The sequence below is a fragment of the Thalassophryne amazonica genome, chromosome 11, assembly GCF_902500255.1.
Source record: "Thalassophryne amazonica chromosome 11, fThaAma1.1, whole genome shotgun sequence".
NCBI lineage: Eukaryota > Metazoa > Chordata > Actinopteri > Batrachoidiformes > Batrachoididae > Thalassophryne > Thalassophryne amazonica.
The window spans coordinates 30,199,167-30,217,285 of record NC_047113.1 but is presented as its reverse complement, the minus strand read 5'-3'; the positions used below and the strand labels follow the sequence as shown (position 1 = coordinate 30,217,285).

At 39.6% G+C, this 18,119-nt stretch overlaps 3 protein-coding genes and 1 pseudogene across 18 annotated transcripts in view; all 4 read left to right on the top strand.

Annotated features, from left to right (window-relative positions):
* The window catches only part of LOC117519820 (protocadherin gamma-A11-like), a 911,360-nt gene that overhangs the window by 731,086 nt on the left and 162,155 nt on the right, over positions 1 to 18,119 (top strand). The gene's annotated exons all lie outside the window — the stretch shown is intronic.
* LOC117519842 (protocadherin beta-16-like) lies at positions 673 to 17,547 on the top strand. The gene is made up of 2 exons (XM_034181117.1): positions 673 to 760; positions 15,058 to 17,547. Exon 2 carries the CDS (start codon positions 15,154 to 15,156, stop codon positions 17,545 to 17,547), a length of 2,394 nt encoding a protein of 797 aa, XP_034037008.1. The 5' UTR covers positions 673 to 760; positions 15,058 to 15,153.
* On the top strand, positions 686 to 3,417 carry LOC117520457 (protocadherin beta-16-like). Its single transcript, XM_034181805.1, is given in 2 exon segments — positions 686 to 2,828; positions 2,830 to 3,417. Coding segments are annotated over 2 exon segments (2,544 nt in total). The 5' UTR covers positions 686 to 872.
* LOC117519844 lies at positions 11,179 to 13,775 on the top strand (annotated as a pseudogene).

Genomic DNA, 18,119 nt, shown 5'->3' with positions numbered 1-18,119 from the left:
ACTTTTACATCAGTGAATAATATCCCCCCCTCCCCCCTCCCCGAACAGATTCACTCCAAAAGTTCTTTTTTTTTTTCTGAGGCACGCACCGACTCTTCCACAATGTTTCAAGAAAAATCGTTCACGAGTTGTTGAATTATCTTTAAAAAAAATCAAACCAGCCAATAAACAAACAAGCAGATATGAGTGAAAATGTATCCTCTTTGACAAAGGTAAATAAAAATAAGCTTAAAAATCGGCATAGTTGGCGAAGGGATATGCAATCCCTGAGTGCCACTCTAGTTTATTTTTGTTATCCGCATTAATTACTGGATCTCACGTGAATGCATGTAGTGGACTTTTTTTCTCCACACAATTATTACTGATCAAGAGGTAGCAGGGCTCCTGTGAGGCACGGAGGAGTTTAGATTGCAGCCATAATCAAATTTAAAGAAGCTAATTTAACTATGAAAAGAAAATAACTCCACCCCGTTGGAAAAAGCGGTTGAAGATGAGTAAGTGGGAAAATTGCTCGCAATATGTTTTTATTCTATGATCTATATCAACTCTTGTGGGCAATAATAATGTCTTTCTCCTTGCAGTTTTATGATTTGGACTCACAGGGCCGCTGTTGACTTGAGTTTTCATTATTGAGAGGAGGTTTATAGCTGCACCTCCTCTGGAAGACCGACATTGTAAAGAGAGAACAAAACGACAACGAGCGGACATTCGGTTCATGCGTAATACGCTGATCTGAAGGAGACACGACGATCTTTTTGACTATTTATTCTTCTGTTATCGGATTTTGCTCAATCTTAATGGTTTGTGTGTGGATATGAGTTCCTTTTGGATATAATCGCTGGTCTTCGCTGACAAAATCCACGGACAGAACAATGACGCGGCAAGTCATCTTGTTTTTCTCTCTCCTCTTTGTGGGTTCTGGGCTCGGGCAGGTCAGCTACTCTATTCCAGAGGAAATGGCGAAAGGATCTTTAGTGGGTAATATAGGACAGGATTTGGGTTTAGAAACGAGACGTTTAGTGTCGGGAAAAGCTCGAATTTATACCCGAGACAGCGGGCAGTACGTCGAGCTGCACAGAGAAAGCGGAGTCCTCCTCGTCAAAGAGCGCATCGACAGAGAGGCGCTGTGCAAACAGACGACGCCCTGTGCCTTACATTTTCAGATTATTTTGGAGAATCCCATGGAATTTTACACCGTTACTGTCGAAATTACTGACATTAATGACAACTCACCAACCTTTGAGAAAAGCGAAATTAATTTTAAAATTAGCGAGTCAGCCATCACTGGAGCAAAATTTGCTCTGCCTCGAGCTGTGGATCTGGACGTTGGAATTAATAACCTTAAAAGCTACATGTTAAATCCGACCCATAATTTTGCCCTGAACATGCACAGTGACGCAGACGGTCACAAAAACGTCGAGATGGTTTTACAGAAACCTCTAGACAGGGAGAAAAACGAGCAGCTGCGTCTGGTGTTAACGGCTGTAGACGGAGGAGACCCGCAGATGTCAGGAACAATGCAGATTATTATTACGGTTTTAGACGCTAATGATAACGCCCCCGTTTTTACCCAGCGCACATATAAAGCTACAGTTACTGAGAACTCACCAACAGGAACTATTGTTGCCACAGTTACAGCCTCAGACGCAGATCAGGGATTAAACAACAAAATTACATTCTCTATCACTAACACATTGGATGATGTCAGTAAGGTGTTTGACATTAATAAAGAAACAGGGGAAGTTGCTTTAACTGGAAATATTGACTTTGAAGATGTGCAGAGCTTTAAAATCAATCTACTTGCCACTGATGAAGGGGGACTCACAGATTCTGCTAAATTACTGATTGAAATAAAAGACAAAAATGATAACAGACCTGAAATAAACATAATGTCAAAGACAAACTTGTTATCAGAAGATGCCAAAATAAATACTGTTGTAACAATGATAAATATTGAAGACAAGGACTCTGCAGGAAATGGAATAGTAACATGTTTTGTAAGTGAATATGTACCCTTCATTTTAAAACCATTGAAAAACAATTTCTATACTTTGGTTACAGACATTGAGTTAGACAGAGAGAGATCCTCTGAGTATAACATCACAGTGACCTGCTCTGATGAGGGAGTGCCCTCCCTCTCCAGCAGCGTCACTCTGACCTTACAGATCTCAGATGTGAATGATAACATGCCTGTCTTTGACAAGAGCTCATATGAGGCCTACATTGTAGAAAACAACACACCAGGCCTCTCTATATTCACAGTGAAAGCCACAGACGCTGACTGGAACCAGAACGCGCGTGTTTCTTACATACTGGAGGACTCCTCTGTTAACGGAGTGTCCGTCTCCTCATATGTGTCAGTTAGTGCTGATAGTGGAGTCATCCACGCAGTGCGCTCTTTGGACTATGAGCAGATCAAGGACTTCCAGTTTCGCGTCAAAGCGCAGGATGGAGGCTCCCCTCCACTCAGTAGTAATGTGACTGTGAAAATAGTGATCCAGGACCAGAACGACAATGCCCCTCAGGTTCTGTACCCGGTCCAGACTGGAGGCTCTGTGGTGGCTGAGATGGTTCCTCGTTCAGCAGATGTGGGCTATCTGGTGACTAAAGTGGTGGCTGTTGATGTGGACTCTGGACAGAATGCCTGGCTCTCCTATAAATTGCAGAAAGCCACAGACAGGGCGCTGTTTGAAGTGGGTTTACAGAATGGAGAAATAAGAACTATCCGCCAAGTCACTGATAAAGATGCTGTCAAACAAAGACTGACTGTGTTCGTGGAGGACAACGGGCAGCCCTCTCGTTCAGCTACAGTCATTGTTAATGTGGCAGGTGGCGGACAGCTACCCTGAAGTGCTGTCAGAGTTCACTGACTTTATGCACGACAAGGAGTACAGTGACAACCTGACTTTTTACTTAGTGCTGGCTTTGGCTGTAGTTTCCTTTCTCTTCATCACATGTTTAGTGGTTATTATATCAGTGAAAATCTACAGATGGAGACAGTCTCGCATCCTGTATCACTCCAGTCTCCCGGTGATTCCATATTATCCACCACGTTACTCAGACACTTTTGGGACAGGGACTCTGCCACACGTGTACAACTACGAGGTGTGCAGAACGACTGATTCCAGAAAGAGTGACTGTAAGTTCGGCACAGCTGGTAGTCAGAACGTGCTGATAATGGACCCCAGTTCTACAGGAACCAAGCAGCGGATACAGAGTGAGAAGAACATCCTGGATGAACCAGACTCTCCTTTAGAGGTTGGTCATTTACATTTTTTCCTCACTGTTAAGCAACTTCTCAAATGTGATGGATGGATTTGGAGGAGAGATATTCTTGTCATTCTCAAGTCAACACATTGGACGGTGACACAACAGTGTTTTTTGTCTTCTATTTTGCCGGCATTTGCTACTGAATGAATGCATGAATGAATGATCTTTATTGGCCTTATACACAAACATAACTGGATTTCAAATGGCTTCTCACATCTACTAAAAACACTCATTCAATAAATAAAATAGCATAAATAAATAAATATAAATATTTACCCAGAACATGAATTAAAAGAATTTCCAAAATATTTTAATGAAACAGATTGCTTCTGTAAGAGTATTATTTACATAAAATTGTTGCCTTTTGTCCAATCTGTCACTAACATTGGGCTGTATGTGTGTGATGAAGACCACAGCCCTGTGATCAAAATTCTTCCTCAGTCTGCTGGTAGCACATTTAAGTTTCCCAGATCTTTTTCCTGATGTCAATGGCTCAAACAAGGACTTTACAGGGTGTGTAGCGTCTTTCAAAATTCTTGAAAGGGTAGTTGTAAAACAGCTAACTGATCATCTGCAGAGGAATGGTCTATTTGAAGAGTTTCAGTCAGGTTTTAGAATTCATCATAGTACAGAAACAGCATTAGTGAAGGTTGCAAATGATCTTCTTATGGCCTCGGACAGTGGACTCATCTCTGTGCTTGTTCTGTTAGACCTCAGTGCTGCTTTTGATACTGTTGACCATAAAATTTTATTACAGAGATTAGAGCATGCCATAGGTATTAAAGGCACTGCGCTGCGGTGGTTTGAATCATATTTGTCTAATAGATTACAATTCATGTAAATGGGGAATCTTCTTCACAGACTAAAGTTAATTATGGAGTTCCACAAGGTTCTGTGCTAGGACCAATTTTATTCACTTTATACATGCTTCCCTTAGGCAGTATTATTAGACGGTATTGCTTAAATTTTCATTGTTACGCAGATGATGAATGAATGAATGAATGAATGAATGAATGAATGAATGAAAATGAATGAATGAAAACTGTTTATTTCGAACATTTGATACAACAACAATTACAAGCTAGATCAGTAAAGACAACAACAAAAAAGTTCCTACTGTGTACCCAACATGTCCGAAAAGGGGTAGGGTGAAGCATCAGCTTATTTATCCCTACCCCTTCTTCCCCACAACCAGTAATACCCTTTGCCACATATACACATAAATTCCTACACACCTAAACCGATATCAATATATATATATATACATATATATACACACACATACATATACACATCAACATACACATATATACACATATACATATATACACATATATATACACAAACATAAATATACACCTACACATACCTACTTACATACAAAATACTATATATTTACAAGCCGAAGCAAACAACAAAAACACCCTAACCCTCATTACCCTTCCTCCTCCCTATACCCAGAAAAAACCATATTTTTGTACCGCTGTTTGAACTGGTTCATGCTTGGACATTGCTTGAGCCCCACTCCCAATCTGTTCCACATCCTCACCCCACAGACAGAAATACAGAAACCTTTTAATGTTGTTCGTGCCCACTGATGCTTTAAATTAAATTTCCCCCTCAGACTGTAATCCCCTGATCTGTTAAAAAACATATTTTTAATATTTGCTGGAAGTAAATTGTTTATTGCTTTATACACAATTTGTACTGTTTGAAAATGAACCAAGTCTGTGAATTTTAAGAATTTGGATTGTAAAAATAGTGGATTTGTATGATCTCTATAGCCAGTATTATGAATAATTCTTATAGCTCTTTTCTGCATTACTGATAGTGATTGTGTTGTACCTTTATAAGTATTACCCCATACCTCTGCACAGTACTGTAAATATGGTAAAACCAGTGAGCAGTAAAGAATGCGGAGTGAGTTGTGGTCCAGAATATGTTTCGCTTTGTTTAGAACTGAAATGCTTCTTGACAGTTTACTTTGTATATGTTTTATATGAGTCTTCCAGTTTATCTTATCATCTATTATCACCCCCAGAAACTTATTTTCATGTACCCTTTCAATATCTACCCCCTCGACTTGTAACTGAACCTGTATATCTGTATTACAATAGCCAAATAACATGTATTTTGTTTTACTTAAGTTTAATGATAATTTATTTCTGTCAAACCATATTTTCAATTTTCCCATTTCTATACTGATCCTCCTCAGTAACTCCTGCAAATCCCCCCCTGAACAAAAAATGCTTGTGTCATCTGCAAATAATACTAATTTTAATATTTTGGAAACATTGACAATATCATTTATATAAATTAGAAACAGTTTTGGACCCAATACTGACCCCTGTGGGACGCCACAAGCATTGTCCAAGCATGATGATGTATATTCCCCCAACTTCACAAACTGTTTTCTGTTACTTAAGTAGCTTCTCACCCAGTGCAACACCAACCCCCTAATCCCATACTGTTCAAGTTTATTGATTAATATGTCATGATTAATTGTATCAAAAGCCTTTTTAAGATCTATAAATATTCCAACTGAATGTAATTTGTGGTCTATGGCGTTTGTAATCTCCTCAACTGATTCTATTAATGCAAGTGATGTTGAACTATGTGCTCTGAATCCATATTGACTATCAGTAAGTAATTTATGTTTATTTATGAATTTGTCTAATCTATTATTGAATAACTTTTCTAATAATTTGGAAAATTGTGGAAGCAAAGAAACAGGTCTATAATTTGTGAAGTGGTGTCTATCCCCAGTCTTATACAGCGGCACAACCTTAGCTATTTTCATTTGATTGGGAAATTTACCGGTTTGAAATGATAAGTTACAGATGTATGTTAATGGTTCTACAATCCATTCAATGACCTGTTTTACCACCACCATATCAATTTCATTTAAATCGGTAGATGTTTTATATTTACAATTATTCACAATGTCTATAATTTCATTTCCATCCACTGCTGTGAGGAACATTGAACAGGGATTTCTTTCTATGAGATTATTATCCAAATCCTCAGGTTGGGAATCGGGAATTTTTTCTGCCAAGCTTGGTCCAATATTTACAAAAAAATTATTAAAACCGTTGACTACCTCATCCTTATTTTCCTTCTTGACATTATTATCAATGAAATACTGAGGGTAACTCTGTTTTTTATTACCATTTTTGATAATGCTATTTAATATATCCCATATTCCTTTAATATTGTTTTTGTTATTATATAATATGTTACTATAATATTCCTTCCTACATACCCGTATAATATTAGTTAATCTATTTTTGTATTTCTTATATCTATTTTCTGCCTCTTTAGTCTTTAGTTTTATGAATTCTCTATACAGTGTATTTTTCTTATTACATGCATTTCGTAACCCTTTCGTCATCCATGGTCGAGCTTGGATTTTTTGTTTTCTGTAGTCTTGTTTAATTGGACAATTTTTATCATATAATGATGTAAATATTTGTAAAAAAGTTTCATATGCACTATCAACATCACTTTCACTGTATACCTTTTCCCAGTTTTGCTCCTGTAAATCCTTCTTTAGTGTGTTCATGTTTTCCTCTGTCCGCACTCGCCTGTATTTTATTTTCTCCTCTGGCTGATTCCGTCGATGGTTTCTATTATAAACGATGAAAACTGGTAGATGATCACTAATGTCATTGATTAATAATCCACTCACAGTGTTATTCTCAATATCATTGCTGAATATATTATCAATTAAGGTGGCACTATGGGATGTAATTCTGCTTGGCCTGGTGATTTTTGGATATAAACTCATACTGTACATTATACTGATAAATTCATCTGTTATTTTATGCTTATTTGGATTGAGCAGATCAATATTTAAGTCACCACAAATGAACACAGTTTTTTGATTAGTTTTTGAGAACATTTTTCCCATACAGTCAGTGAATGTTTCAATACTAGATCCTGGTGCTCTATATATACAGCTGACCAATACATTTTTGCTTTTTTCTTCACATATTTCAATAGTTATACATTCTAATAAGTTATCAATCACAGTTGTCATATTGTCTACTATTTTATAATCCATGTTCTTATCCACATACACAGCCACTCCTCCTCCACTCTTATTCTTTCTGTTTACACAATTAAATTCATATCCATCCAGTTCAAAATCCATTCCTTTATCTTCATTGATCCATGTTTCTGATATAGCAATTATGTTAAATATTTTTTTAAACTGACTTAAATATTCTTTAATGTTGTTAAAGTTTGCATATAGACTTCTGCTGTTGAAATGGATTATTGATAATTTGTTATCCGTTTTAATGATCCGATTAAACTGTTCATCTGTATAATAGCAACAACTGTCATTGATATTTGAGAAGAAATTATTGTCTGGGTCTATATCGTGCTCCAAGTCCAGTACATTGTGGTCTGTGTATTTAAATGTTCTCAGTTCTACTTTTCCATGATCAGCAATCCTTTGAGTTATATCCTTCTTGTCTCCAGATGTAGATGAATAGGTAGTAGATACCCAGCTTTATCTATCCATGAAGCCAGAGGACACACACCAATTAGCTAAACTGCAGGATTGTCTTACAGACATAAAGACATGGATGACCTCTAATTTCCTGCTTTTAAACTCAGATAAAACTGAAGTTATTGTACTTGGCCCCACAAATCTTAGAAACATGGTGTCTAACCAGATCCTTACTCTGGATGGCATTACCCTGACCTCTAGTAATACTGTGAGAAATCTTGGAGTCATTTTTGATCAGGATATGTCATTCAAAGTGCATATTAAACAAATATGTAGGACTGCTTTTTTGCATTTACGCAATATCTCTAAAATTAGAAAGGCCTTGTCTCAGAGTGATGCTGAAAAACTAATTCATGCATTTATTTACTCTAGGCTGGACTATTGTAATTCATTATTATCAGGTTGTCCTAAAAGTTCCCTAAAAAGCCTTCAGTTAATTCAAAATGCTGCAGCTAGAGTACTAACGGGGACTAGAAGGAGAGAGCATATCTCACCCATATTGGCCTCTCTTCATTGGCTTCCTGTTAATTCTAGAATAGAATTTAAAATTCTTCTTCTTACTTATAAGGTTTTGAATAATCAGGTCCCATCTTATCTTAGGGACCTCATAGTACCATATCACCCCAATAGAGCGCTTCGCTCTCAGACTGCAGGCTTACTTGTAGTTCCTAGGGTTTGTAAGAGTAGAATGGGAGGCAGAGCCTTCAGCTTTCAGGCTCCTCTCCTGTGGAACCAGCTCCCAATTCAGATCAGGGAGACAGACACCCTCTCTACTTTTAAGATTAGGCTTAAAACTTTCCTTTTTGCTAAAGCTTATAGTTAGGGCTGGATCAGGTGACCCTGAACCATCCCTTAGTTATGCTGCTATAGACGTAGACTGCTGGGGGGTTCCCATGATGCACTGTTTCTTTCTCTTTTTGCTCTGTATGCACCACTCTGCATTTAATCATTAGTGATCGATCTCTGCTCCCCTCCACAGCATGTCTTTTTCCTGGTTCTCTCCCTCAGCCCCAACCAGTCCCAGCAGAAGACTGCCCCTCCCTGAGCCTGGTTCTGCTGGAGGTTTCTTCCTGTTAAAAGGGAGTTTTTCCTTCCCACTGTAGCCAAGTGCTTGCTCATAGGGGGTCGTTTTGACCGTTGGGGTTTTACATAATTATTGTATGGCCTTGCCTTACAATATAAAGCACCTTGGGGCAACTGTTTGTTGTGATTTGGCGCTATCTAAAAAAAAAATTGATTGATTTATTGTGTATATGCTTCTGGCCTTCTTCTTTGGTCTGCTGATCCAGATTATGTTCAGTTCTGGAAGGTCCATCCCTATACTTTGCACTAAGGTGTCCTTACCACTTTTTCAGCTCCTTCAGTGTACAGGTGGCATATCACACAGTAACAGAAGTTGTGAGCATGCTCCCAGTGATGCACCTATAATGGCAGAGCAACAGCTGCTTGGATAGGTGGTCCAGCCTGAGTTTCCTGAGAAGAACGAGTGTTTGTAAGGCTTTCTTGCTGGTGGCACCGTGGGCAGTACCTTTCAAATCACTGCATGTTTTGTGGTGAATATGACAGAGAACTCTTTATTTTCGAGACTCCTAAAAAAATGCATTTTGGTGAAATGAGTTATGTGAACTCACTTGATCAATCATACCTTAGTGCACAGACAATATTTCATGTGTGTAGGACTGATGCAGTTGAATCTTGTGAGAAAAAGAGTCTGAAATCATAAAAATTTAAAGTGAAACTCAGCTAATTTTATGAGGGAGCTGCAGTCCTTTCAAGTACTGCTCTAAATCCACCTATGGAGATAACTTTATCATATATAAAGTTCTGTTTGTTATATAGGTACACACATATGACATTTATGGCACTTTTTTACCTTTGATATGAACATTTATCCTTGCTGTTTCACATTTTTTAGTTGCAAATAAGATATTATCTTTCTGCGATCAGCACCTTGGACAGTGCCACACCAGTATTTTTCCAGTCCCGGTTTGTGGAGTCAAAAGTGAATCATGCATGAGTTCTGATCTGATTTCGGTGTCAGTTCATTTTCGAATGCTGTCTGTTTATTTAATACTGGTAGCAGCATAGACAGCACATGGAGATCCACTACATGTTTCATGTTGAATTTGTCACAGTGCCATTTATGTTTACATTTTAGGTAAGTTACAAAACTGCATATCAGTTCAGTGAGCATTGTGTCCTCACTCACTCAATGCTACTTGTGTGAGACTTATGTGCAGAGTGCATTAATAATGTGTGTAGGACTGGATCAGTCAGGTCTGAGAAACTGGGGCTGAAATCATAAACGTTTTAAGGGAAACTTTCAGTTTCATGACGAGGCAAAAGCCTTTTTTAACCCCACTGCAGGTTTGCCTGTGGATATGACTTTACAGACAAAGTGTAATACATTTGCACATATATGACCTTTTTAGTTGCATGGGGGGAGGGAGCTGCGGTTTTACCACTGAGATGAACATTTCTTGATGCCATTTTGCACGTTGTTCTTGTGAAAATAATATCATTACTTTTTATGCCAAATTCAACATTTTGTTTGAGGGTAGGTGACAGAAAACACAATTTTCATTGCACAAATGTACGAAAATATAATTTGCATGATTTATTGACAGTATGAAGCAGTCAAACTGTACACACCACATCTCAATAGCTAAGCACTTGGTCCTCATAAGTATTTAGATGGGCAACCTGCTGGGCTGATGATGGGAGACCTCTTAGGAAGACCAGAAGCTGTGTGTTTCTCCAGATAAAACTTGACTTACGTCAGGAAGGGCACCCGGTGTAAAATTTGTTCTACATCCCAATGCAGATCTGTATTAGATAAGGTGTGGCAACCCTGACCTAAGACGATGGCATCTGAAAGACAAGTATTTTGAGATTTTTATTATTATTATTATTATTATTATTTCAAAATTAATGTTTCCATTTGTCATCCATTAGTTTTATTATCACATCTGATTTTGCTTATTTTATATGGGCTAAATCATTGAAAAGATTTGAGTTGGGTTGTTTTATTTTAGACCCAATATTTTCGCTCATTAAATACATACATAAAGATACATTTATAGTTCAGGGTGCAGCGTTGGCAAAACATCCACCGTGTGATTTCCTTTTGTGCTCAGTATTAAAAGTTGAATACGTGAAGTGGGGACATTGGGGTTTCTAACTCCTTCATGGCTCTTGAGAAGAAATATGATCTGACAGGGCTCTCAATGTTGACACATTAATTTAAATTCTACTTTCCTTTTAAAGTTTTCTGTGCAGAAATGCTTATTCTGCTCCTTGCAGTTTTATGATTTGGACTCACAGGGCCGCTGTTGACTTGAGTTTTCATTATTCAGAGGAGGTTTATAGCTGCACCTCCTCTGGAAGACCGACATAATAAAGAGAGAACAAAACGACAACGAGCGGACATTTGGTTCATGCGTAATACGCTGATCTGAAGGAGACACGACGATCTTTTTGACTATTTATTCCTCTGTTGTCGGATTATACCCAATCTTAATGGTTTGTGTGTGGATATGAGTTCCTTTTGGATATAATCGCTGGTCTTCGCTGACAAAATCCACGGACAGAACAATGACGCGGCAAGTCATGTTGTTTTTCTCTTTCCTCTTTGTGGGTTCTGGGCTCGGGCAGGTCAGCTACTCTATTCCAGAGGAAATGGCGAAAGGATCTTTAGTAGGTAATATAGGACAGGATTTGGGTTTAGAAACGAAACGTTTAGTGTCGGGAAAAGCTCGAATTTATACCCGAGACAGCGGGCAATACGTCGAGCTGCACAGAGAAAGCGGAGTCCTCCTCGTCAAAGAGCGCATCGACAGAGAGGCGCTGTGCAAACAGACGACGCCCTGTGCCTTACATTTTCAGATTATTTTGGAGAATCCCATGGAATTTTACACCGTTACTGTCGAAATTACTGACATTAATGACAACTCACCAACCTTTGAGAAAAGCGAAATCAATTTTAAAATTAGCGAGTCAGCCATCACTGGAGCAAAATTTGCTCTGCCTCGAGCTGTGGATCTGGACGTTGGAATTAATGATCTTCAGAGATATATGTTAAATCCGACGGATTATTTTGCGCTGAATATTAATAATGACGCAGGTGGTCACAAAAACGTCGAGATGGTTTTACAGAAACCTCTAGACAGAGAGAAAAACGAGCAGCTGCGTCTCGTGTTAACGGCTGTAGACGGAGGAGACCCGCAGATGTCAGGAACAATGCAGATTATTATTACGGTTTTAGACGTTAATGATAACGCTCCCGTTTTTACGCAGCGCACATATAAAGCTACAATTACTGAGAACTCACCGACAGGAACTATTGTCGCCACAGTTACAGCCTCAGACGCAGATCAGGCATCAAACAGTAAAATTATATATTCAATCACAAACGCATTGGATGATGTAATTAAAGTGTTTAACATTAATAAAGAAACGGGGGAAGTTGGATTAATTGGAAAAATTGACTTTGAAGACATGCAAAGCTTTCAAATCAGTTTACTTGCTGCTGATGAAGGAGGACTCACAGATTCTGCCAAATTACTGATTGAAATTAAAGACATGAATGATAACAAACCTCAAATAAACATAATGTCAAAGTCGAATATGATATCAGAGGATGCCGAAATAAATACTGTTGTAACAATGATCAACATTGAAGACAAGGACTCGGAGGAAAACGGAGTAGTAAATTGCTTTGTTAATGGATATGTACCATTCATTTTAAAACCATCCAAAAATAATTTCTATACTTTAGTTACAGACAGTGAGTTAGACAGAGAGAGATCCTCTGAGTATAATATCACAGTGACCTGCTCTGATGAGGGAGTGCCCTCCCTCTCCAGCAGCGTCACTCTGACCTTACAGATCTCAGATGTGAATGATAACGCACCTGTCTTTGAGAAGAGCTTATATGAGGCCTACATTGTAGAAAACAACACACCAGGCCTCTCTATATTCACAGTGAAAGCCACAGACGCTGACTGGAACCAGAACTCGCGTGTTTCTTACATACTGGAGGACTCTTCTGTTAATGGAGTGTCCGTCTCCTCATATGTGTCAGTTAGTGCTGATAGTGGAGTCATCCACACAGTGCGCTCTTTGGACTACGAGCAGATCAAGGACATCCAGTTCTGCGTCAAAGCACAGGATGGAGGCTCCCCTCCACTCAGTAGTAATGTGACTGTGAAAATAGTGATCCAGGACCAGAACGACAACACCCCTCAGGTTCTGTACCCGGTCCAGACTGGAGGCTCTGTGGTGGCTGAGATGGTTCCTCGTTCAGCAGATGTGGGCTATCTGGTGACTAAAGTGGTGGCTGTTGATGTGGACTCTGGACAGAATGCCTGGCTCTCCTATAAACTGCAGAAAGCCACAGACAGGGGCACTGTTTGAAGTGGGTTTACAGAATGGAGAAATAAGAACTATCCGCCAAGTCACTGATAAAGATGCTGTCAAACAAAGACTGACTGTGTTCGTGGAGGACAATGGGCAGCCCTCTCGTTCAGCTACAGTCATTGTTAATGTGGCGGTGGCGGACAGCTACCCTGAAGTGCTGTCGGAGTTCACTGACTTTACGCACGACAAGGAGTACAATGACAACCTGACTTTTTACTTAGTGCTGGCTTTGGCTGTAGTTTCCTTTCTCTTCATCACATGTTTAGTGGTTATTATATCAGTGAAAATCTACAGATGGAGACAGTCTCGCATCCTGTATCACTCCAGTCTCCCGGTGATTCCATATTATCCACCACGTTACTCAGACACTTTGGGGACAGGGACTCTGCCACACGTGTACAACTACGAGGTGTGCAGGACGACTGATTCCAGAAAGAGTGACTGTAAGTTCGGCACAGCTGGTAGTCAGAACGTGCTGATAATGGAGCCCAGTTCTACAGGAACCGTGCAGAGGATACAGAGTGAAAAGAATATCCTGGATGAACCAGACTCTCCTCTAGAGGTTGGTTGATTGTATTTCTTTCTTTCTGCTAGTCTTGTCATATGTGTCAAATAGATTTGGATAAAGATTCGATTGTCCTTTTGCAGTCAGCACCTTGGACAGGAACACACTAGTGTTTTCAGACTGATGTTGGAGTGAAATGTGAACCCTGTTTTTCTTCAAATCTGATTTAGATGTCATTTTGGTTTTAAAGATTGCCTTTTGTTTTTTGATATTTAGCACCATGGACAGCACTTTGGGAACCATTGCATTTTTTGTGTTGAATTTGCCACAGAGTTGTTTCATTTAAATGTGTTCTCAATTACTTCTTTGTTACGTCAGTATTGTGAACTCAGTCATTCCCAGTTTACTGTAGAGACAGCCTGGCTTGTGTGGGAAACTGAATCATTCGACTATTAAAAAAAAATTTAACAGTGTCTCACATAAAATTTAAAAAAATGTTCCGAAATTTTCAGATTATTTTAAGATTGGTAGGTTAAGACTGATTGATTCACCTCTGGACATAAATTTATGTTGCATAAAGCTCCAGTTGTAACACATCTGCAAACATGTCAGATTTTTGTCACTTTTTCCCATCAAGGTGAACATTTATTGATACAGCTTTCCAACGTTTTTTCACTGCAAATACTGTATATGTGGTGAAAATATCTATTTATTGTATTGCTGACTTGGAGAAAAGATGAATAATTTTAATTCCAAAAATACTTATAATTGCACGCTATTTATTGACAACAGTTTCATCATTTCTCCAAAGTTAATGTTTTACCACTGACCTTCACAATTGTCATTATGAGATATCTATATATTCTAATTGGGTTAACTCATTCAAAAGACTTGTAGGTCAAGAAATATTACCCTTCAGAGCTCTGTGAACAGCTGCGCAGCGTACGGTGGTATGTCCAGAACGAACGTGCTCTGTGTAGTTTCCTTTTGTTCTTATTATTTGGGAGTAAACATTTGAAGCAGGAACACTTCCTCTTTCATACCGCATCAAAATAAATGTGATCTGACAGCGATCTCGTTGGCGTCACGTTAATTCAAACTCGGCTTTCTTCTTAAAGTTTTCTGAGCAGAATTGTTTTTATGCTTATTGCAGTTTTATGATTTGGACTCACAGGGCCGCTGTTGACTTGAGTTTTCATTGCTGAGAGGAGGTTTATAGCTGCACCTCCTCTGGAAGACTGACATAATAAAAAGAGAACAAAACGAGAACGAGCGGACATTCTGTTCATGCGTAATACGCTGATCTTAAGGAGACACGACGATCTTTTTGACTATTTATTCTTCTGTTGTCGGATTATACTCCATCTTAATGGTTTGTGTGTGGGTATCAGTTCCTTTTGGATATAATCGCTGATCTTCGCTGACAAAATCCACGGACAGAACAATGACGCGGCAAGTCATCTTGTTTTTCTCTCTCCTCTTTGTGGGTTCTGGGCTCGGGCAGGTCAGTTACTCTATTCCAGAGGAAATGGCGAAAGGATCGTTAGTGGGTAATATAGGACAGGATTTGGGTTTAGAAACGAGACGTTTAGTGTCGGGAAAAGCTCGAATTTATACCCGAGACAGCGGGCAGTACGTCGAGCTGCACAGAGAAAGCGGAGTCCTCCTCGTCAAAGAGCGCATCGACAGAGAGGCGCTGTGCAAACAGACGACGCCCTGTGCCTTACATTTTCAGATTATTTTGGAGAATCCGATAGAATTTTACTCTGTTACTGTTGAAATTACGGATATTAATGACAACGCGCCAGCCTTTGAAGGAAATGAAATGAGTATTAAAATTAGCGAGTCAGCAATCACAGGAGCAAAATTTGCTCTGCCTCGAGCTGTGGATCTGGATGTTGGAAATAATGATCTTCAAAGATATATGTTAAATCCGACTGATAATTTTGCGCTGAAAATGCACAATGACGCAGGTGGTCACAAAAAGATTGACATGGTTTTACAGAAACCTCTAGACAGAGAGAAAAATGAGCACCTGCGTCTGGTGTTAACGGCTGTAGACGGAGGAGACCCGCAGATATCAGGAACAATGCAGATTATTATTACGGTTTTAGACATTAATGATAACGCTCCCGTTTTTACGCATCACACATATAAAGCTACAGTTACTGAGAACTCACCGACAGGAACTATTGTCGCCACAGTTACAGCCTCAGACGCAGATCAGGGATCAAACAGTAAAATTATATATTCAATCACCAATACGTTGGATGACGTCAGTAATTTTTTTAAGATGAATCAGGAAAATGGTGAAGTTATTTTAATTGGAAACGTGGATTTTGAACAGTCGCCAACCATCGAAATAAATGTACTTGCGAGTGATGAGGGAGGACTCACGGATTCTTGTAAAATAATTGTTGATATTAAAGACATAAATGATAACAAACCTGAAATAAACATAATGTCAAAATCAAATGTGTTATCTGAGGATGCCAAACTGAATACAATCGTTACAGCGATAAACACTGAAGACAAGGACTCTGGAGAAAACGGAATAGTAAAATGTTTTGTAAGTGAACATGTACCCTTCATTTTAAAAACATCTAAAAACAATTTCTATACTTTGGTTACAGACAGTGAGTTAGACAGAGAGAGATCCTCTGAGTATAATATCACAGTGACCTGCTCTGATGAGGGAGTGCCCTCCCTCTCCAGCAGCGTCACTCTGACGTTACAGATCTCAGATGTGAATGATAACGCGCCTGTCTTTGACAAGAGCTCATATGAGGCCTACATTGTAGAAAACAACACACCAGGCCTCTCTATATTCACAGTGAAAGCCACAGATGCTGACTGGAACCAGAACGCGCGTGTTTCTTACATACTGGAGGACTCTTCTGTTAACGGAGTGTCTGTCTCCTCATATGTGTCAGTTAGTGCTGATAGTGGAGTCATCCACGCAGTGCGCTCTTTGGACTACGAGCAGATCAAGGACATCCAGTTCTGCGTCAAAGCGCAGGATGGAGGCTCCCCTCCACTCAGTAGTAACGTGACTGTGAAAATAGTGATCCAGGACCAGAACGACAACGCCCCTCAGGTTCTGTACCCGGTCCAGACTGGAGGCTCTGTGGTGGCTGAGATGGTTCCTCGGTCAGCAGATGTGGGCTATCTGGTGACTAAAGTGGTGGCTGTTGATGTGGACTCTGGACAGAATGCCTGGCTCTCCTATAAACTGCAGAAAGCCACAGACAGGGCGTTGTTTGAAGTGGGTTTACAGAATGGAGAAATAAGAACTATCCGCCAAGTCACTGATAAAGATGCTGTCAAACAAAGACTGACTGTGTTCGTGGAGGACAACGGGCAGCCCTCTCGTTCAGCTACAGTCATTGTTAACGTGGCGGTGGCAGACAGCTACCCTGAAGTGCTGTCGGAGTTCACTGACTTTATGCACGACAAGGAGTACAATGACAACCTGACTTTTTACTTAGTGCTGGCTTTGGCTGTAGTTTCCTTTCTCTTCATCACGTGTTTAGTGGTTATTATATCAGTGAAAATCTACAGATGGAGACAGTCTCGCATCCTGTATCACTCCAGTCTCCCGGTGATTCCATATTATCCACCACGTTACTCAGACACTTTGGGGACAGGGACTCTGCCACACGTGTACAACTACGAGGTGTGCAGGACGACTGACTCCAGAAAGAGTGACTGTAAGTTCGGCACAGCTGGTAGTCAGAACGTGCTGATAATGGACCCCAGTTCTACAGGAACCATACAGCGGATACAGAGTGAAAAGAACATCCTGGATGAACCAGACTCTCCTCTAGAGGTTGGTTAATTGTATTTATTTCTGTTGACTAAACATTGTGACATATGTAGCAAATAGATTTCGAAGCAAATATTATTGGCCTTTTACAATCAGCACCTTGGACAGTGACACAATAGTGTGTTTTTTTGTTTTGTTTTTTAAGTCTGCTTTTGAAGTGAATGTGAATCATATTTTTGTTCATATCTGATTTAACAGCCATTTCGGTTTCAAGTGATATTTTGTTTCTGCTGACATTTTATACCCATAGCACCATGGGCAGCACTTGGGGATCCACTGCATCTTTTGTGTACAGTTTGTCCCGGAGGTGTTACATTTTAAATTGGTTCTCAAGTACGCCTGCTTTATGTGAGGACTGTCAATGCACTCTGCCATTCCCTGTTTAGTGCAGTGACAACACAGGCATAGGAAGCAGGGTGGCAGGGGCAGAATCGTGCCTTGATAGAGAGAGTGGCTACATGATGAGTTGAAAAAAAATCAGTCTTGTGACTCATGGTGCCATCTTAAGTTCAAAATAGCATTCTCTGTTAATCTATCTGCATGTAAATCCAGCTATCTTATGTATTTATTTGCTGAAAATGCCG